Here is a 23,193-nt window from a genome sequence, read left to right as displayed (position 1 = left end):
ATATAGCTGTGCAAAAAAAAAAAAAAAGGAATAAACACAAGAAGCACCAAAAGCAATAAGTCTAACAAGGTGTGGGTTCATCTGTTTGGCAGGTTTTGTGCCACAGGGAACACTTGAGACAGATTAAGTTCTGAGTACCAGTAACACTTATCAAGCTGTACGATTTATATTTATTTTCATTGGAAAATATAACAAGATATTTAGAATGTAAAAACATTTGAGCAGCATTTGACAGAACATAAGAAAAGAAAAGAACATTTTCACACAGTTCCACAGACTTCCACTGAGTCACAAATACAGCCCCTGGAACCCATCATGTCAAGCGACTTCTTGCATTTTAACATCTTTACAACAAAATGGCAGAAAACTCTCCGGTTCCCCCGGAGGTTCTGCTAAGAAGAGGATGTCCCAGGAGAACAGGAATTCTGAGCAAAACCAAACACTTCACAACACAGCACTGCCGAGGCTTTTTCCAGTAGATACTTTGCTTATTGGGGAAGACAACTTGAGTTTTTGCAGCGTTTTGAAAGGTAATTTTAATGTATCTGTAAATAGATATATTTATATATATATATATATAGAAATATACCATTCTTTCCCACAAATATGAAATATATACAACAACTTGAACTTAATCACGTCTGCACTGTCCAAATAATGCTTTCCACTGACAAAGCATTGCAGAAGACGCGCATTATATGGTTTGGTGTTATTCTTTTGTTCTCTTTCTTTTCATTGGGATACCACGTGTTAACTCTCATGATTTAATACATCCTTTGTATCTTTTGCACATATACCCAAAGACTCACAAAGTCCAACAGACACGCACACATAACCATGCAACCTGTGAAATCCTCGGCTATGTTAAAAGTTCAGATCATCTTCATGTTGACTCGTCTGGGCCCACTTGTTTCTGTAAGTTCTGAGTTTGCACCTTTCCTCTTTCGTGGGACATACTGAATGTCCACGCTTCCTCTGTGCTTCCCTTTGCCGCGGCTCCATGCAAACAACAACAAGAAGCAGAACAAAACGACGCCCAGGAAGCTGAGGCAGCCCATTGCCGTGGAGACCAGGATGGTGGTGAAATCCAGCACTACCCTGATGGTGTATTCCTCTGTGCCATTAATCAAGGAGTTGTTGTAGTCGGGGTCAAAAAGATAGCTGCGGTTGGCATAAAGGGCTCTGTCCCTGATGCCCGAGGTTTTAACAGCGAGCATTACAGACAGAGTAGCATTGCCCGCTGGGTTTGATGCCACGCACACATACATGCCGCTATCCTGAGGCTCTGCCATGCGGAACTCTAGTGAGCCATTGGTGTGGACCACCACTCTTCCCGTACTCTTTGTGGTAATGTGCCGCCTATGCGGTGTCAGCCATGACACAGAGGGCAGTGGAGCCCCATCAGCACTGCAATATAGCCAAGCTCTCTGCCCTTCTTCCGCCTGTGCCGGGTAAGTTGCCATGGAGATGACCCTGGGTTTGGTGCAAATAACATAGCGAGAGATTTGAGGTTCTACTAGGTCCCTAAGAGGCTTCCCAGCCAAGGGGGCAGGAGCGCTGCATTCAGGTTGAACATCCCCGTACAGCAAAGGTGGAGTCCTCTCCAGGAGCCAGCGTAGACGACAGTCGCACACTAATGGGTTCTGACCAATTAGAAGACTCTGCAGTGCCTCGGAAGCAGGGAAAACGCTCCTCTCGAGTGTGGAGAGACGGTTGTAACAAAGGTCAAGAATGCGCAGCGAGGAGGCTCCTTGAAAGGCTTGAGGTTCCACACTGAGCAGGTTAGCCTGTCGCACACGCACAACTTCCAGTCGGTCCATTCCCCGCAACCACCCTGCTGGCAGGACCCGTATACGGCTGTAAGACAGGTTGAGATGTGTTAGATACAACAGATGCGTCACAACTGGCACGGACGTCAAGTTGGTGTGGGTAATGGACAGTGTGCTGAGGTTCAGCCCCTGCAAAGTGGAGGTCGGAAACCCCTCTAACAAAGGCCAGCGGTCCACTTCCAGGTGTTTTAGTCGCGGCATACCCTTGAAGGCATGTGCCTGAAGCTCAGCGATTCCCAAGTCCCGCAGCCGCAGGCTGGTCAGGCCATGCAGATGTGCGAGAGCATGTGTGGGCACTGTGCTCAGATTGCAGCGCTGCAGCGTTAGAGAGCGCAGGGACGCCAGGCCACTGAACGCCCGTGGGGCAATAAACACTAGCTCATTATCACTCAACTCTAGTACCCGGAGCCTCCGCTGCTCCTCAAAGCCGTAGTCCAGCAGAATAACAAGACGGTTTTGACTGACATCCAGCAGAGTGAGATCGCTGAGGCCAGACAGCGCCCCACGCGGCAGCAGGGTCAGCTGATTGCTGCGCAGCCTGAGCAAGCGTAGCCGCGGCTGGGTGCGAAAGCTGCCGGGTTCCACAGATGACAACAGGTTGTTGCTGAGATCCAGCTCCTCTAGCAATAACAGCGAGGAGAAGTTCTGTGGTGTCACAATGCGCAGCCGGTTTTTACTGAGGTCCAGTGCCCTTGTTTCTATAGGGATGCCCTCAGGCACCTGTGCTAACCGCCTGCGATGGCATGACACAGAACGCGTGGGCACAGAGCACTCGCAGCGGGCAGGGCAGGCGTGGACGGGGCACTGAAACAGGAGGAGTGGCAGGAGGGAGAGCCCCAGAGCACAAGAGAACAGAGAGAACAGCATGGCCACCTACAGAGAGAAAACAAAAATAGAAAAATATATATGAATAAGCGATATGGCTGCATGATTAGTCACTCCAGGTAATTTAAACATCCACATATATATTCTCTGAGACTAAAGGTCATTCTATGAATTGGGTTATTCTACAAGAAAAATGTAAATTGTTTGACATTCTTTTCTATATTACTATTCCTGCATGATAAAGCTGATTGTTCTTACACTTTTTGTATTCCTGGTTGAAAACCTCTGACCTAGAGACATAGTCCTTTAATTATATATACTATAAATGAGACAGAATTAAAGCAAAATTCTCTGCACATTTACGAGAAGAAAAACAAACTACAAGTAACTAGATTTTCATGTGTTTATAAAAATATTTGCTAAGTTGGCATCAGCTATTTATTGTGACGTTTGTACATGCAGTATATACAGTATGAGGGACACAAACAAGCCTGCATTTTGTAGAATGACCCCTACAATGCACATACATGCACGTCAGTTTCTTTGTTGCATCCCAATTTCCCAACACCTCCTCTGTGCAAGACCTCCTGATACTAGCTGATAGGAACCCTGTGGTGCATCGATCGTCTCTTTCTCTGTCTCTCGTACACGCTCTCTCTCTCACACACACACACACACACACAAAACCTGCTTTCAGAAAGACATCTCCAAACATGCCATAACCATGGAAACCCCATGCTCCCTTGGCACAAGTCCTGCTTTGCCAATCGAAATCAATAATTGAGGAGAGCAAAAGGCATGCATTCCACAGGTCCGTTAGATTCGGATCACAAATGTGTAGATAGGAGAGTAGCACAATAAGACAAAGATAATAAAATAGCTGTACAATATAAAATCAGATAAAGGCAAAAGAAGATATTTTAATTGTATAATTTTATATAATGACAATTTAACCTGGGCACTTTTAATACTAATCAATTGACTGACTTTCCTTACCAACATGAAATGGGTTGAAATACACCCTTTATTTCAAACAATATGAAAATCATATTGTCATAAAAGGGAACTTTTACATTTTATGAGGTATCTATCTTGCATGAGAATGCATCATTTAAACCTCCATCTTAACTAAAAACCATTTAGTATTGTAATAAAAAAATAATGTTGTCCATTGAAGAATCCCAAGCTTTAGATAATTACATTTTACAACATCCTCTGACCATTCCAGAAGCTCTGATTATAAATATTTCTGTATGCTTCTCGCTTAAATGTTCCCTGAGAGATGATGCACACTGTTCCATACATGATGTGTTTCTCATTCTGAAAAAGACACGAGAGTAGCAATTGCTTTGAAAATATAACTATAAGAGCATTGTTTGGGGGAAGGTTGTGCACATACTCGCAATTAATTATTCATAGATTAAAACCGTAAAGGAATCTGCTTTAGCCTCTGTTTCCCTTTATTGCTCTAAAATGGCCCTAAAGAGAAATGGTCATAATTCTGGGCTGAAAATGGGGCAGACAATTTTCGGTGAACTGTTAAGGGGAGCACTCACATAACCGATATAGCTACAGATTGACCTGCATGCACTGAATGGTGTCTATTTCCCTCTAATGTATAATTTAGACATGGGGCTTCGCCAAATCAAATATAATCTTTTTTTTACAGCATGTTTTATACTTATTTGTACAAACCTAACGCAAATCACATTTTAAAAATGTACCAAATCCTTTTAAACTACTATAACCTAGAATAGATACAGGAATTCGTTGAAATCACCAAGACATAGTTCAAGGTGCAAATTCTTTTAAAGTGTAGCCTATTTCACCTCGCTCTGGCCCAATTGACTCAAACAAGCACAGGTCGTCTCATTCGAACACCCATATGATTAGTAAGAGCAAGGCTATGCTTTCCTTTCAAATCAATATCAATGCACGCCACAAAATCTGCTGCCACATTCACGCTGCCTTTAAAGGCGTGTGACTGCGAATGCCCTTGCTTGTACAAGACGAGCATTTCTCAACCTTGACGGCGCTCAGTTTCATTCACAATTCCATCAGGTTTGTCGCGACGCAACACGTCAAACGTTCGTCTGCCAGCATGAGTGTCAGAATGAAGACGGAGGACACGTCTGGGTGGAACATCAGGGGGCAGCGCTAAGCCTGTGGTTCGTTATAGGCAGCAGCTTGCTGACAGGAGAAGTTTATTAAGTTTTAATGAGTTAATAATTCAATTCATCCCAGCCGATCTGATGACAGTATCAGCAGCAGGGGAGAGCAGCGTTGATGTAATTCTTGCTAAAGGTGTCTGGATTAGAAACGCATTTCTAAGGCAAAGTTTATCAGCGAGTTATTACAAAGTCTTCTTTTTGGGAATGGAGATAAGCCATTATATGAGGAGATGTGTTGTCACACAGCGGGGAGCAGCTTTTGGAATGAACAAATGTACTCTTCTCAGTCTTTTACAAAATCTTTATCTCACAGCCAGCCACAATCTGTCGCTCTCTCTACCACACACAGACACACGGCAGCACAGTTTTACCACACAGAAATATGCTGAATGATCTTGCACATAGGGCTTAAATTGGGATTTTAAAAGTGGGGAAACCCTGAAATCTGCTTGTGATTTTAAAACCAGGCCAGATACGAAAAAAACAGCACAATTTTAAACCATTCAATAAAACGAGTCTTGAAGCAAATAAAGAACTATATGAATACATTCATAATAATAACCTATATCAATAAAAATGAACGATTGTAATGCTCAATGAAAGTAGCCTAATAAAATTGCTGTTTCCTTCAGCTTTCTGAAAACTGTCCGGAAATCATGATATTCACCACAGTTATTTTATTGTATTGACAGCCATTATGTTAAAATATAAAGTGTCAAAGGTAAATATTTAACAGTTTTTATGAAAAGTAAACATTTATCAGATCTAATATTACATGTTGGACTGGAGAATATCTCGTGTCTGCAGGATCCACCAGGGATGCATAACTTTCTCAATGCAATGCAGATGAAATGTGTTGACTGGACTTGAACATAAAAGGAATGTATGATAAACTGACAATATATATAGGCTATATAACGTCCAATTTAACAGCTGCTTACCCTCCATACAGACAACAAGCAGACATCGCACTAACACTCCTTGATTTTTGCATGCATGCGAGTATCAAAAACCTTCCATGTCCTCTTCTAGCGTATCAAAGTAAAGATCAGAGCGTTTCCCTCAAACATTGCAGGTGTGCTGTGGAAAACAATCCGCCCGTGTCTCCTCATTGCTCTACATCAGTGTCTCGCTTTCACAGACAGAGATTGTGAAGCCTGTGGTTTCTCTTACTTTGAGGACATTCTGCAGATTAACTTGGTCTAATTTTAGTTTATCTAATTTTAGTCTCATCCATTTTTCATTGAGTGAAACCACCACAGCCACTGAGAGCGCAGTGTCCCTTCTCCCACCGGGTGCATGTGCGTATCCTAGGCTGTGTGTCTGAGCTATTTGAAACTGAAGAGAAAAAAGGAAAGTTTGTTGGGGAGTATGTTCTTGAAGCGTTGGAATCATGCATATGTTCATATATCAGCGTGTATATGCGGGAAAGTACAGAGCGTGTGCGTGCTGACCTTGATCCTTCGGGGTCTTTGGATCTCATGTTTAATTCAGCACTACAGCACGAGCTTGAACTACATTTGGTGATCATTTCATACAGGGGTGTCTAAATGTAGGTGCCACGGGCTGTGTGCGTTCCCTGCGTGTCGCTTTCAGACAGCGTTCTGTAGTATCTCTGTGATGCTCTGATCCAGCCCAGTGGAGCTCTATTGACTCCAGCTATTGATCTCTGCGTTATTACACATTCGCTTCTTCACACGTCTCTCACATTGCACAAGACTGAAACCCCGTGTAGCTCTGCACCCATGGCAACCAAGCTGTCAATCAAGTCCTTATCTCTGAATGTTTCATATCCCTAGAGCTCAGGTGAGAATCCACTGAATACTTTAATAATACCCAAACGAATTTGCCGGAGTGCGTATTCACTCATTTTAATTTCTGTGCTATTAGGATGACCATTTCCCCTACAAGAAAGAAGTGTGTGTGTGTGTGTGTTTCCTGCATGTTTGCATGCTGTCAGCTATCCTTATTGGTATAAATGAGTAGCCTATGTTTATGTGTGTGCGCATGTTTGTGTACGTCTGAGGCTGTTTCACTGGCGAGGCTGATGCAATGTGTTTATGTTTAACGGACATTCAGTGCACAATCAGTTGGGTGTCTGGGCTCAGCTGCTGATGTCTTGATTCAGGGTGCATTTGTTCTTCAAATGACAGGACTTTTAAGATACTAAAGCCATGGTCACACTAGACTTTGAGCATGGGAAATTTCTTTGGACACTGCAACAGTCGTGATATGACGTCGAGCTCTGAAGCATAATTCAACATATAACAAATAGTAATACACTCAAAATGTAAAAAAAATATACAAATACACTCAAAATGTAAAAAAATATACAGTCTACTGGACTTTACTACAAAAATATGATTATTTTAATTCAGCCAAGTTAAAGGGTTAGTTCACCCAAAAATGAAAATGCTGTCATTAATTACATACCCTCATGTCGTTCGACACCCGTAAGACCTCCGTTCATCTTCGGAACAGAAATTAAGATATTTTAGTTGAAATCTGAAGGCTCTGAAAGGCCTCCATTGGCACAATGCACGGTTCACTCTCAAGACCCTTAAAAGGTACTAAAGACGTCGTTACAAAGTCCATCTCACTACAGTGGTTCTAAAATAACTTTATGAATCGGCGATAATAGTTTTTGTGCGCAAAAAAACCCTATATAAGGACTTACATAGTGATCACGATTTCAAAACAAGGCATCATGAAGCTTCTAAGCGTGATGAATCAGCGAGTCGAATCAGCGGTTTGAATTGCCAAATTTCAGCAGTTTGGCGGTTTGACACGCGATCCGAATCATCATTCGGCTCACTGATTCATAAAGTTATTTTAGAACCACTGTAGTGAGATGGACTTTGTAACGACGTCTTTAGTACCTTTTAAGGGTCTTGAGAGTGAACCGCGCCATTGTGCCAATGGAGGCCTTTCAGAGCCATCAGATTTCAACTAAAATATCTTAATTTGTGTTCCGAAGATGAACGGAGGTCTTACTGGTGTCCAACGACATGAGGGTAAGTAATTAATGACAGAATTTTCATTTTTGGGTGAACTAACCCTTTAATTAAACAAAATAAACCACTTTTATGGTTTATTTTCAGACAAAATCTGTTGCTACATAAGTGTTCATTACAAACAAATATATTTTTTCTCCAATCATACACTACGGGAGTAGTGAAAAGCACATTTTTCGTAAGCTGTTCCTCATTGTACCATACTCAGTATTTGCCATTTTGAGATAAATGACCCTGGCCACTTGGTCAATTAGCAAAAGTGTTACCTCCCGCTTGTTACATACTCACTCCTGGGCAAAAAAAAGGGCCATGCCCACAAGCCCAAATTGGCTAAACACTAAGCTTTTAATTGTCTTAACCACAAATTATTGGTCAGGAAATTAGCAACATTTAAGCAAATGCACTACTTAAAAAGCCATTGCTGTCACAAAAAAAAAAAAAACATCATAGACAATTACGTTTTGGGCAGAATATGGGAAGTTGATTCAGAGTGGTTGAGCAGAATTGTGTGAAGTGATGAATAACAATGAAATACGAGTTGCATGGTGATGCTCCAGAGCGGTGTCTTCGAAAATCTGCTGTGAAATATAATAATAAATGCATCTCTACCACAGTGAAGCATGGAGAAAGCATTGTGTGGGGAGCCTTTTTACCTGCTGGTATTGGTGAGCTACTTCACTGTGAAAAGTAATTTAATAATTTGGAGTTGCCTACAGGAGAATATTGCAGAATGGCTTGTTATGTAAACTAAAGAGGAATGATCAGGGGCTGTATTCACAAAACATTTTATCTTACCAATGAGAGTTCTCCTAAATAGCAGTAAAAACCTATTCACAAAACTGATGAGACCAACTTTTACTAAGAAACAGAAAGAAGTCTTAAGCTAAGAGAGAATAAGGGCGGGGTTGACCTTGTTGCTATGGATGATGTCAACACGCTTACTAACTATGCCCACAGTGATTAGCTGATTTAGGGGTCTCTGTCAGTGATTTAATCATAGAAATATTGTAGAACGAGGTATCGTTGCCAAATTCAAATAAAGGTTGTAAAATAAAAATGTTGCCATATTCAAATTAAGATTTTAAAATGTAGTCCAAGTGTCACTAATTAAAGTATGTTCAGCTAATTGTCAGCCAATAACAAGTCTGCATTTCGAGAGATTGCAGAATTCAAGTGACAAATTATGTTTTATAAACAAAGTTCAGGAAGAGTAAGTTCAAATTAGCTTGAGGGGATCGAGGCACAGCCAACTCACCTACCTCGACTGTTTTCTGCATCCCTCCACCACCCAGACTCCTCACTCTCAGCTGGTTCCTATTCCCAGCCAGGGATACGGGGGAGTATTCTGGGTTTGGGCTAAATTCCAAGCTCGGAGCCAAATAGACTTATTTTACTCATTTACTCTATACGATCATTTGTAAGTGTGAAACTTGTGAAACAACTGCCATAGATAATAGGACATTATCCTCTTATTTATTTTTGCCTTTTTAATATGATAGGACAGTAAGTAGACAGGAAGCCAAGTGGAAGAGAGAAATGGGGGATGGGATTGGGAAAGGTCCACGACCCCCTGCCAAATTATTACCCCCCTCGTTGAAGTCGCTACCTGATTGCCTAATCCTAACCCCAGCCCTAATCATAACCCCTCCCCCACACCTACTCCTAAACCTATACCAATCCTAAGGAGTAATAATCTTGCAGGGGGTCAGAATTCGGCACAACACCGGAACTCGAACTCAGGTCACCACAGCTGCCCACAAATCTATCAGCGCAGACGATGGGAGATTATTTTCAACTTGACTGCAATGTTTTATTCTCCATCATTCAATGCATATTGCCTGTACATAAATAAACCTTTATGTTATGTCAGCGCAGATCAAAATCTATAAATAAAAATATTTATTGCATTTATACAGGGAGAAGGATCAGCACCCAAGGCTCTATTGCCTCAGTGGTCTACAGTGTCTTTGGGCGGATTGCTGAGGTGGATTGTCAGCAACAGCCATTAGGATTGTTTGTGATTTGGTCTTAGTGACTTAGGAGTCCTCTTGACTACCCCTAACTTTTCACAGATTTAAGAGCTGGTTTTAGCGCTAAAATGCTTTGTGAAAAACTCTTAGAGCAAAAATTTAGGAGTTCTAAAATTAGGACTGAGACGGCCATTATTTTTAAAAGTTTCTCCTAAATCGGCAAGTTAGGAGTTACTTTTAGCCTTAAGATGTTTTGTGAATGCGGCCCCTGATGTTATTTTTCAACAAAACAATGCTCCTGCCCAAACTGCGAAGACAACCAGAAGTGGCTTGAGAACAAGTCCACCAGGCTCACGTTTTTGCCTGGTCAGAGTCCAGATTTGAATCCTAGTGAATATCTGGTTTCACATTAAACTAAAACTGTGACATTTTTACTCATGAACTGATTGAATCCATTAACATTGATTGGAACAACACTGACTCTTCTTCATCTAAAGAGCTGACTGCAAGTTGGGAAAGGTTATTCCATGCTAAGTAACTTTTTCTACAGTATTTGTGCAATTTTTGCTAATTTCCTGATTTTCCTGAATTTGTGATTAAAATTGTTAAAACCATTAAAAGATCACTATATATTTTTTTGTTGCCATTTTTGGCTTGGCCCAGTAGTGTATACAGTGGGGAGAACAAGTATTTGATACAAAGCATGTAGAAGTCTGTAATTTTTATCATAGGTACACTTCAACTGTGAGAGACAGACTCTAAAACAAAAATCAGTTAATCACATTGTATGATTTTTAAATGATTAATTTGCATTTTATTAAATGACATAAGTATTTGATCACTTACCAACCAGTAAGAATTCTGGCTCTCACAGACCTGTTTTTCTTTAAGAAGCTCTCCTGTTCTCCACTCATTACCTGTATTAACTGCACCTGTTTGAACTCGTTACCTGTATAAAAGACACCTGTCCACACACTCAATCAAACAGACTCCAACCTCTCCACAATGGCCAAGACCAGAGAGCTGTGTAAGGACATCAGGGATAAAATTGTAGACCTACACAAGGCTGAGATGGGCTACAAGACAATAGGCAAGCAGCTTGGTGAGAAGGCAACAACTGTTGGCACAATTATTAGAAAATGGAAGAAGTTCAAGATGACGGTCAATCTCCCTCGGTCTGGGGCACCATACAAGATCTCACCTTGTGGGGCATCAATGATCATGAGGAAGGTGAGGGATCAGCCCAGAACTACACGGCAGGACCTGGTCAATGACCTGAAGAGAGCTGGGACCACAGTCTCAAAGAAAACCATTAGTAACACACTATGCCGTCATGGATTAAAATCCTGCAGCGCACGCAAGATCCTCCTGCTCAAGCCAGGGCATGTCCAGGCCCGTCTGAAGTTTGCCAATGACCATCTGGATGATCCAGTGGAGGAATGGGAGAAGGTCATGTGGTCTGATGAGACAAAAATAGAGCTTTTTGATCTAAACTCCACTCACCGTGTTTGGAGGAAGAAGAAGGATGAGTACAACCCCAAGAACACCACCCCAACCGTGAAGCATGGAGGTGGAAACATCATTCTTTGGGGATGCTTTTCTGCAAAGGGGACAGGACGACAGCACCGTATTGAGGGGAGGATGGATGGGGCCATGGATCGCGAGATCTTGGCCAACAACCTCCTTCCCTCAGTAAGAGCATGGAAGATGGGTCGGGCTGGGTCTTCCAGCATGACAACGACCCGAAACACAGCCGGGCAACTAAGGAGTGACTCCGTAAGAAGCATCTCAAGGTCCTGGAGTGGCCTAGCCAGTCTCCAGACCTGAAGCCAATAGAAAATCTTTGGAGGGAGCTGAAAGTCCATATTGCCCAGCGACAGCCCCGAAACCTGAAGGATCTGGAGAAGGTCTGTATGGAGGAGTGGGCCAAAATCCCTGCTGCAGTGTGTGCAAACCTGGTCAAGAACTACAGGAAACATATGATCTCTGTAATTACAAAGAAAGCTTTTTGTACCAAATATTAAGTTCTGCTTTTCTGATGTATCAAATACTTATGTCATGCAATGAAATGCAAATTAATTACTTAAAAATCATACAATGTGATTTTCTGGATTTTTGTTTTAGATTCCGTCACTCACTGTTGAAGTGTATCTACATGACTTCTACATGCTTTGTAAGTGGGCAAACCTGCAAAATCGGCAGTGTATCAAATACCCCACTGTATATCCATATACACTATATATATGAATAATTTAAATAATTATATGCAATTATTACATCTATTTAAATGGTTAAAGTATTATATTGTATTAATATATCCTGTATTAACATTACTGTTCAGCCTGCTCTCAAGATATTTGTAAAACCCTGGTCAACAAATTCTTAAAAGTACAAATATGTAATCTTGCAATTAATATCACTCAATAATTAAAAAATGCTTTATAAAATATTTGGATGGACTACAGCATTAAACTGCTGTGAAACATCAAGTCAAAAGCTGTCACATCTCACAAGTCACATCTCCATACACATCATAAAGGCGTGTTCCCACCAACAGGAATGTTTGGCACAAAAATCTCAACATGCAATTTGTCTGTTCTAAAGAACTCTTTAATCATTTGTAATCTACACTAAACTATCGGAGATACAAATACAATGTAAATCTTAAAGAGAGAAAATCAAAATGCCTTCAGAGGGAACACAGATGTTATGTAAGGGAAGAGAAAATAGTTACAATCGAAAAAAAGATAAAAGAACAGGAGCTGGTGAGAAGAGGAAAGAAGAGGTAGTTTAGAAAGAGGAATATGTTGCAATGCATGAGAGAAAAACAACGAGACAAAGAAATCAGGCATACTGATTCATCTTTCCACCTGCGCGCCTGGGTAATAACATTAATGTGTGTGCAGTCACGTTTATTTGGCCAACAGGTTTCCTCCTCCCTTTGGCATTTGTCTGTGTGTGCTCATCATCGGCATACTGTGTAGTAGGAGCATCATTTATGCTTTCTTGTTGATTTCTTCTCTGCATATACAATATTCTGCATGTGCACAATCACACACACACACACAAAAGAAAGAGATGCGAGAGACGGAGAAAGGCGAGATTTGATGAGCCGACTGCCTCCAGACATTGCTTCTGCAATGCTAATTAACCCCGCAGGCAAAATCCACCACCAAGACACTAACCCTTACCACCATTACCATACACCCTCCCACACACACACACACACACACACACAAGACCTCAATTCTAACCGTGTATGAAAGTTTACTTAGCTGCTGCTGAGTTATTTCCTTTTCCATTTATTTTCTTTTGTAATTATTCTCCTTCCAAATAAAGGTGATATAATCACTTAATAATTAAGCTTTATTCATTATTTTCAAACACAACAGAGAGCTAGAATTTACATTTCATGCAGAAAATGTGTGGTGCTTGCCTATGCAAAAGTCATTGCCGTGATAGCAGGGCGTTCTAGGTGTTTACTGCCCCTAGTCAAAAGAGCCCATCCCTAAGACATAAGGCTTGGGTTCCTAATTTATAGGATTTGTTTATGGGATTGTTCACAGAAGTCATAAATCTTATTAATTTACAGCACACCTCTTCACAACAAGCCGCACAATAAGAGGTATTACTCTTATCCGTAGCACAAATAAATATTTAAATGGAAAAAATGAAAATTCTGTCATCATTTACTCACATTCAAAACCTGTATGAGTTTCTTTCTTCTGTTGAACACAAAAGAAGATATTTTGCAGAATGTTTGTAACCAGACAGTTGATGGTAGCCATTGATTTCCATAGTAGGAAAAAAAATACAATGGAAGTCAATGGCTTCCGTCTACTGTCTGGTTACCATTCTTTAAAATATCTTCTTTTGTGTTCAACAGAAGAAAGAAACTCATACACGTTCGGAACAACATGAGGGTGAGTAAATGATGACAGAATTGCCATTTTTGGGTGAACTATCCCTTTAATACTTTAGGTTGGACTTAGACAGGTATAAGCAACAGTGTTGTGCAAAATTGGGAATTTGATTTGGATTGGCCACACCCCACAGGTAGTTGAATTAAAATAAAACAATCCACAATGGTCCATATAATTTGTCTGCTCTAAAGAATTAATCAGAGCCGATACAAATACAATGTAAATCTTGAAGAGAGAAACTCAAAACACCCTCAAAGGGAACAAATATCATCAGTGACAGTCCTCTCTATATGCAAAGTGGAACCCCCAAACCACCCTTGCTCTCAAGAATGATTTAGGGCTGTGTTTTAGTTTCATTTTTGGATTTTGCCTTCCAACGATTATGAAAACATGATGCCGTTTTTGGTTCATTTCCTTTAAAGAGGTGCGCTGTCACCCATACATAACACCCAAATCAGTCTAATCATTTAATGTCACGTGTAAAAGCTAACTGAGCTGCGAAAGAGACGCTGTTCAACAGGCGGCTTTCTGTCCGCGCGATCCGACATGGAGAGAAACACAGACAAGTACAGGCTACTTTGGACTTCGGGTGTGCTGTTAAAGGAACACATCGACTTTTGGGGACTTTGGCTTATTCACCGTATCCCCCAAAGTTAGATAAATCCATACATACTATTCTCATCTCCATACGTGGCATAACTCTGTCTGACGCACTCACCGCTAGCCTAGCTTAGCACAAAGACTGGAGGTAAACGGCTCCAACAAGCCTACTGCTCAATAAGTGACTAAATAATGCAGCAGGCGCAATGATATTACACAATGCCTGAAAAAAGTCCCCAGCACGCTCTCTGTGCAAGCAGGTTGTCATTTTGGTTATGCTGACGGAAGTTAGCCTATTTTCAGGCGCTGTGTAATATCATTGCGCCGCTGCACCCATGGGACAGCAGCAAAGTTCCTTGATTACACAGGAATGAGAGAATAGTTCCTAGCCATATCAGTCTAGAAAATCTCAACTTTTCATTTTACGTTGGTCTTAGAACACAATGTAACTATACACGTCACAACATTTAAATAGGAAAATGTTGGCATTATTTTGTCACTTATTGAGCTGTAGGCTAGATGGAGCCGTTTACCTTCAGTCTTTGTGCTAAGCTAGGCTAGTGGTGGGTGCATCAGACAGAGTTATGACACGCACGGAGATGAGAATGGTATGTACGGACTTATCTAACTCTGGGGGATACAGTGAATAAGCAAATGTCCCAAAAAGTCGGCGTGTTCCTTCAAATGTCCATCTTGGGGACTTTTTAACTTAAACGCATTTAGTTATGTCTTCAGTGAACATAAACAGCAGGGAAAGTAATCACATGCTTGTCAGTGTATTAGGTCTGTGCATTCAGTCTTCAAGTGACAGCAGCCCAATAAATCCGCGGCTCACTCTGTCATTTAATGTTAATCAAACAACAAAAGAAAACGAGAGAATCATTCACCTCTCTTCGCTGAATAACATGAGTAACATTTGTATATTTAATTCATACAGTGAAGACTTATGCAATGTTTAGCCTATTTATTTATTTATTTATTTATTTTACATTTGATCACTTTATTCAATTTCTAGTAGGCTTGTATTAGGCTAAATTGTAATTGTTATAACTTTTTTTCCTGTTGTATTTGTTTTAAATAGACTAAGGGGTTTAGATTAAGGGGTTTTTATGAACGCACTGACAGAGGCCCCCAGACAAAATTTTGCTTAGGGCCCCCAGAAGTCGAGCAGCACCAAGGGAAAAGAAAATAGCTTAAGTTACAATAGAAAAAAAATCTAAGATATAAAACAAGAGTTGGTGAGAAGAATATAAGAGGTCATTTAGAAAGAGTGGTTGTGCAAAATTGTGAATTTGAATTGACCATACCCAAAAGAAAGATGAATTGGAATTTGAACTAGAAGTACAGGAAATTACTTTATTTTGATATTGTTTCCACCATGGTCCAAAACAAATTGGTAATATGATTAAGTACATATAAATTAAGTACAGATTTCTATAGGGGATTTTTTTTAAACTTCCAAACAATGCAGTTTTTTATGCTTATTTGGGGTAGGCCTATATTTTCTTATACTTCCTTCAGTTCTAATGCAATCTTCTAATCCTATGCAATTCCAATTTAAATCTAATTCAGGAACTAAAGTGGCATTTTAAAAATCATTAGCAAAAACTACTAGTAGTAGGGTTGAAAACACCTTTGGGTCATAGCAACCACAAAATATTTTCTTCACAAAGATTTTGGTGTTCACCCTCATCAGGATACTTTCCTCTTGGTGGGGAGTCTATCCTCACTTGGCATTTCCAGGGAACTGATTCAGCTCTAAAAAAGCAGTACTCTTGAGAACAGTCTGTTTCTCATCCCATAGAGTGCATTACCATTATGAGTCCAAACCAGCTCTGGCATGAAATTTTGGCACTCGGATGGATAATGATACTGCAACAACCACCGCCACCAACAAAAATATCATTGCATCGCCCTAGTTGTTTTTCTAAATAATCATAGTGTACTTAATAGAAGGCACTGGTCAAGCATTTTAATTTAAAATAAGTGAAGTGAAACGCTAAGTGAAATTACTTTGGCAATGGCTGCATAAGTTTCACAGCAACTAAACGGAACTGCCAAAAGCTTGCAAAATCTCTCATACAGACATGACTGACACAGCCACACATCCATCCACATGCATATTTAGTTTGTTGCCTGATAAATGCTAATTCATGCACATAATGCAGATTACTGAGATAGTTATCGGGCTTCAGCTCTTTGAGAACTGTTTCTCCCCAAACAAGCTAACAAGTGAGCTGGAGGAACAAATATGACCTCATTCTCCCGTGCAGCATTGTGTTAAGTAACAACAGTCAGAGAAACAAACATATTAACAAAAACAGCGAGAACTACCCCAGAGGTCGGTGGCACTGTGAGTGTGAACTGCATGCAGATGTAAGGTTGAACCACAGAGACTCTTGTTACAGTTCATTCAGGCACAAATTCGGTGGAACTGGCCACAGCTGAACAAAAAAATCCTTTCCTATAGAAATATTGAAGAAAGGAGCTATTCAAAAACTAGTTATTCAAAGATGACTCATAACATTAACGGGGGGAATACATTTATTATTAAAAAAAAAAGGTCTGCTAGTGTGTGTGGTCTCTCTAGAGGATGCTCAGGAAGCTCCTTGAGGCCATCAGGGCCAGTGGAGTTAAAGGAGAGCAATCGGCACTTTGAAAGGAAGCCTAATTAAAAAGCAAAAACACTTGCTTAGTCAGACAGGATTCAGAGCAGGAACTTTTTTCTACATGTTATACTTCTGACGGTATAAAGAATCTGTTTAATTTTGAATATTAGTTGGCTTAGTTCGCAAGTATACGTGAGCTGCAGTGGCTTCTGGAAGATTTCATAAAACTATTGTCATAGCAAAAAAACGCATGGATCAGATGCAGTGATCATATCTCCAGTGCTAATATTTAGGTCAGTGGGACCTGTACAGTAATATTTGACAAAAGAAACTCAAATCCACCCAAACATAAATCTCTCAGCTTAATATCTAATCCTTTCCTGCTTCAAAAATTTTGTAATTGTTCTGATCCATGTTCGTTAACTGGTGGAATGAGCATGTACAATTGAATATACATTTTGGCCAATACCATTTAAAAAAAAAAAAATTCTGATAAACGAGAATATCGAGAATAGCACTTATTTTATTTCCATATTGGAAAATTTTGTCTACAATTTAGTGAAAATGTAATGTTTTTCATTTTCAACATCAGTCATTTTCATTAAATGTTTGTATTTTTAATCATATTTTTCAATTATATTTATCTTGCATCTTTATCTTGTATTTATGCTGACTGCACTGTAAAAAAAAAAACATTTTGGCAGCTGTGGTTGTCAGAATTATTTTGTACAAAATACAGTAAAAACAACCTGTACAGTTTACAGTGTAAAACTGTAATTTACAAACAAGACAATTTTTATTTAAACCATAAATTCAATAATGCAGTTTTCACAAGTAGCTTTTCCACAGGCAGAAATATATACTAGTATATATATACGGTGCATAGAGTCATTCACGCAAGCACAAAACACCATCATAGTAACACACATGACACTTGCAATAAACATTGCAGCTGTAGAAACATGTTTCAACTATTAAGAAACATGATTATTTAAACAAAATATCTTCAAATGTTTAGTGTCACGTAGGTGATTATGTCGGTTTACAGTTTTTGAGTGTAAATTATACGTTGATTTGTTTTTTTTACTTCTAAAAACTGCTTAATTAACAGCATTTTACTGTAAAATTACATTAAATGTCTGGTTAGATCTTTTATCATTTTCAATAGTACGTGAACTTACTGTATTAACAGTTTTTTTTACAGTATATTTTACAGTTAAAATTACACTTATTTTTTACAGTGTGCTAATTGTCTATTAACACTGTAAGTGAGTAATTCTTTCTGTAATGCAATTGCATTTTGTTTGTACTGAACTGATCTTGGAGTAAGAGAGAACATAGAAAATAAATAAATAAACCGATAAAAACGCTCCAGGTAAAATCATACTGCTCTGATCCCTTCTTGTTCTAGACATCTCCTGCATATGCCCCTAGTATACACTGCAGATTGTTAACGCTATAGTGTGTCTAATTTGTAACCCTGTTGGCATCCCTCAAAGTTCCTTAATGAAGCCAGCTAAACTGTCAGACTTATTAGGCTTGGCTCTGGAGAAACAGACTTGTGATTTACAAATCCCCGGGGGAAGTATCTCACAAGTACAACACTTGCCACTAGTTCTCAATTACTTCAATATCATATTACATCTGTTTTCTGAGGCTGATCTGCCATTCACTACAGAGAGAGGTGCCCACCATCTAGAAAAATATTTTTCTTGATTTATCACAAACCAATCTCCATTGTATTAACTCAAATTTTTAATTTCAATGAACTCAATTTTAAGGCAACCAGGTAACTTACTTTTTTTTTTTACGTTAAACTAACAATATTATTTTTTACAGTGTACTCTTGGTTGGCTGCTTGTTGCTATACTGTAGATGGCTATTTACTCGTATTAACCATTTCACAACAACAGACAAATAAAATAAAACAGTACACTGAAACAACACCCAATATCAGTACATGTAAACTCTAACAAAAAAATCAATGTAAAAAGTTTCTAAATATACGTGCAACTCATTGTAAATTAATAAATAAATCATATCAATTAATCACATCCAAAATAAAAGTTTGTTTACATAATATATGTGTGTGTACTGTGTATAATTAATATGTCTATATAAATACACACATTCATGTATATATTTAAGAAATATTTGCATGTATATACAGTATATTTATATATAATTTTTCTTAAATATATACGTTACATATTTATATACACTGTACACACATATATATTATGTAAACGAACTTTCAGATGCGATTAATTGATTTGACAGCACTAAAATATATAAATAAAAAACGAAAGAGCAAGGAAAATAAATACACATTATGAACCACACCTACTAAGTAAATCTGGATCAAACTCTTTTCTTCAGACAGCACTATATTTCCAGTGGCACATTCTTGTTGCCAGTTTCCAAATTGCCACTGGCTTTATTCCTGATTCGTTCCTGCAGAAGAGTAATTTTAACAGTAGAATATATGCACATTCATAAGTCACTAAAGACAAGGTGTACAAAAAGTATACAAGACAAATGTATTTATGTTAATGCCAATGCATTTCTGCATGCCTCTGAGAGCATTTTAAACTGTAGCAGAATGTTATGTCTTCAGTGTTTGCATTTATATTTAAAACAAGTAGATTTAATTCACTGAGCAAACATTTAAAATGCCATTCAGTTCTTGCAGCACTTGTGAAATTCTGTGAAAGTAGTCTGGAGGCTTGAAATATGGCAGAACTAATCTTGGTAAACCTTTTTGCTTGGCTAAAAAAAAAAAGACAAACACTTAATTTTATGGTTCAATTGGTACATGGTGACAGCAAAAAAAGCACTTATTGTCAATGCAGACCTGTTGGTGCAGCTTACAATGAGAGTAAAGCAGAGATTAAACGGTGAAATTTGTGCTATGCTTGTTTCATAATAATTACATGGTAATTACCATGTAAAATACCACATTACAGAACATCCCCTCAGAGCCTAATTAGGAGCTAAAATGTATAGAGGTGGAAACAAAATTCTGAATGTAAAAAAATGCAGTTTCTCTGGGAGGTAGTAATACACACGATGCTGTGATGTAATCAGGTCGTACACAAAGGATTATACATCAGAAGGTGTTAGGGTGTAGACAGCAACACTTAGGGTTAATTACGCTTGCCTTCCTGATATTAAATATATGAAGAAGTCTCGAGTCTTCAGGTTAAAGCCATGTTACAACAACTTTTTCTCAAAACACATCCATTCATTTCTCACAAAGACATTCAATCACACATACACACTCATCTCATTTATGGATGTTCAAAAAGTTACATACACAAATGTTCATTTAAAAAGGAGCAAATCAGATTATCCGATAGCTCTCCTACGGTACAACAAAAGCTCACCTCGCTAAACACCTAAATAGCCTTGTATCAACATGCCAGGTCCATTTCCTCAATCTCTTTTTTTTCCGTCCTTCCTTCAGCCCCTAATGGATGTGAAAACGCAACTGCATATCCTGGAGATCTGCTGAGTTTAGATTTGGTCTCAACGGGATTTAAAGCAAATAACGGTGCTCTCGCCACATGTGACGACACACTTTAATAAGATGAAAATGCAAATGGGTGAATCGCACCCTGACAAGTTACTTACTTATTCAGTCAGTCAAAGCTCTGCGTGTCTCTCTCGAAAGCAGCCCCAAACCTGTCCTTCTCCACCACCTGAAATCCACACTTTTTTGCCCTTTACCTAGGAAGAGCATCCATCACTGTCCGGAGTTCTTATCAGCGCGTGAGATCGGAAGCATTGAAAATCCCATGGGAGGGAGAATCGCCGTGGCTGCCGTCTGCCGAAGGAGCTCCGCTAAGACCGTGCGCATTAACGACACCTGACCGTCACAGACAAAGTGAACTAGTGACACACTTCCGTGCACCGTGCTGATGAAATATCGCAGTGATGTCTCCCTCGCTCCTGTGTCTCTTTCTTTTTCCCACCTCTCTACCAAAGCGCAGCAGGAGCGGGCTGTGGAAATTCGCAGCAGCGCTCACTGATGCCCCTGGTAGAATACATCACCACTTTCCCTTTGAGTCACAATGCACACACATACACACCTCTGATCCGTGCCTACCTGCCACACGCAGAGTGTCTCAAACGAACGCACACTTTTAATCGCTTTCTTTTACCTTTCCCTCCATGCACTGACAGTTTAAATAGTCTTAACTCTACCACAAACACCTCACGGCAAAGGTACGGCTTGCGTGCTCAACGCGTGCGGCTGGTTACCTGTGGCTGCTGTTCTAGATGCCATAAGGATCAGTGTCCCTGTGATCAGCGTCTGAGTGATCAGCTAAGGGGAAGACGGAACAGCCAGCACTCTGTCTCCACGACAACGCCCGGCAGATGCCACACCTCCAGTTCAGGCTCCTCAAGAACAATAAGCGTTTATCGGCACCCTCCCTCTCTCTCTTCTTCCTTCTCCATCCGCCGCTTCCCGCTGTAAAGCCGCGCTCACTCAGAGAGAGTGACGCGCTTGTGTGTGACGTCTTCCCAAAAGCAAGGATTCTGCATGTGTGTCTGTTAGACTGAGTTCCACAAGGGGATTAGGCACTTTTCATCTTCATGACGCACACTAGAAAGAGAGAGAGAGAGAGAGGGCGAAAGAGACCGGAGATGGAGAGACAGAGGATGGGGTCGTCATGGAGATATTCTCTCATGAAGGGAATGTAGGGTGAATGACATGAGATAGAGATAGAAGTGGCATTAGTAAAGCCCTACGACACAACCGCATGGTACTTCTGATTCAGTTTCGCATTAAAAGAAAATAACTAACTAGCTGGAAAGGCACTGGTGCCGATTTGCATGCACATATTCTCGCGTTCTCCTCTTGAGCTTTACTCGTGTAACCGGCTAGCCCTCAGGGAGGCCCTTCTATCGTGCATCTGACTTAATGCTCCAGCCTTTAGATTAAAATAGCTGCAGCCAAATGCCTTAAACAAACCGCCTTTTCTAAGATTACAAACCACTCGCCTTGTCCAGCAACGTGAGCTTCAATTCGAAACCCAGCAGAGTGGACAAAACGAGGGCAGATTCCCTTATGGTACTTTAGGTAACACGAAATGCCATGTCTAATTCCTATTAACATGGTGTAGATGGCAATCTGCCGTCGGGAGTATGACAGGCTCTTTATTCTACATACTAAACAAAGGACGCTACAGCCTTTAATTGTGCACAGTGTAGTGGGTGTTATAATTAAGCCACTCCCCATCAGGTTTAAGCCTCACTGACAAGAAAATAATTGACTGAAGAGGTCGTCGGCCATACAGATGAAACCTTGATGTATATGATCTGATAGTAACTGGTTAGTCGACGGTATCTGGGGCGTCAATGTATGCAGCATGTGCTCTGTCGAATGCCAAATGTGTTTTCAAAGGTGCAGCTGTAATTGTAGAGCTCTATCATCTGATTCTGTCATGCTGATCTGATATCAAAGAGATGAAAGCTTACTGTGATTGCACATTCCAGGAGCTGGAATCCCACACATGCAAAGCCGGATACACCCGGAGACAATTACAGTGAAGATTGGTTAAGCCAGACTTTTTACTACATTACATAAGTCAAAGACAATTGCATTCTGATTGGTGAGAGGAAAAGTGCGAACTCTATTACTTTTGTGTGTCGGTAAGTATGATCGCTTCCGACGTGTGTAATAATAAAGAAACATTACATTCACACTGGAGCTTAATACAGAGTCACTCCTCTTTTGACTGTTTAATCTTGTTCTGTAAATTAAGAGAGGGACAACTGCATTCTACACCAAAATTCACATAGAAATTACAGGTAGTGGTAACCAAATATATGGTGTACAGAACAGAACTGAACAGCTAGTTGTTAATGCAGTAATGCTTCTCTCTTTTAGAAACTGACAGCCTGTCGATGTGGGTCTTCTTTCACCGTGAGCAGTGCTGGCAAAAAAAAAAAAGACTGAGGGACGTGTCTTGACTCATTCGCAAATTTTGACATCCACACCTGTCTCCCTCTGCCAGCCCTGTGGTCTGAAGGCGATTCATTACTGTCCAAAGAGAGCACGCTGTTTAAAAATAGGAGCTGAATGAAATGAAAAACTTTTGAGACGGTGAGATACCTCTAGTCACTAATATTACTTTGATCAAAAATCGGCAAACAGGCTAATCTGTTAGCGTCCATGATAACAGTCATGAGACAGTTCAGGAGTGACTCCTGTAGTCCGTTCACACTTGGAATAAAAATTTCGGG

General features: G+C 40.0%; 1 protein-coding gene across 2 annotated transcripts; it reads right to left on the bottom strand.

Moving 5' to 3' along the window:
* Nucleotides 1-737: 737 nt before the first annotated feature.
* On the bottom strand, nt 738-21,281 carry lingo2b (leucine rich repeat and Ig domain containing 2b). Of its 2 annotated transcripts, none has more exons than XM_079842307.1 (2): nt 21,205-21,281; nt 738-2,702 (listed from the first exon to the last, which is right to left on the bottom strand). In XM_079842307.1, exon 2 carries the CDS (start codon nt 2,694-2,696, stop codon nt 873-875), a length of 1,824 nt encoding a protein of 607 aa, XP_079698433.1. In that variant the 5' UTR covers nt 2,697-2,702; nt 21,205-21,281; the 3' UTR covers nt 738-872. The 2 variants fall into 2 exon arrangements, with proteins under 2 accessions (XP_079698433.1, XP_079698434.1); XM_079842308.1 differs by lacking the exon at nt 21,205-21,281 and adding an exon at nt 5,767-5,954.
* Between the last annotated feature and the right edge of the window lie 1,912 nt (nt 21,282-23,193).

The sequence above is a fragment of the Gobio gobio genome, assembly GCF_949357685.1.
Source record: "Gobio gobio genome assembly, chromosome: 18".
Classification (NCBI taxonomy): Eukaryota; Metazoa; Chordata; class Actinopteri; order Cypriniformes; family Gobionidae; genus Gobio; species Gobio gobio.
This window is presented reverse-complemented; position numbering and strand designations above follow the sequence as displayed.

Bases quoted from the DNA above. Each gene is read 5' to 3' on its own strand.
- lingo2b (XM_079842307.1), bottom strand. From the start codon at position 2,696: ATGCTGTTCTCTCTGTTCTCTTGTGCTCTGGGGCTCTCCCTCCTGCCA.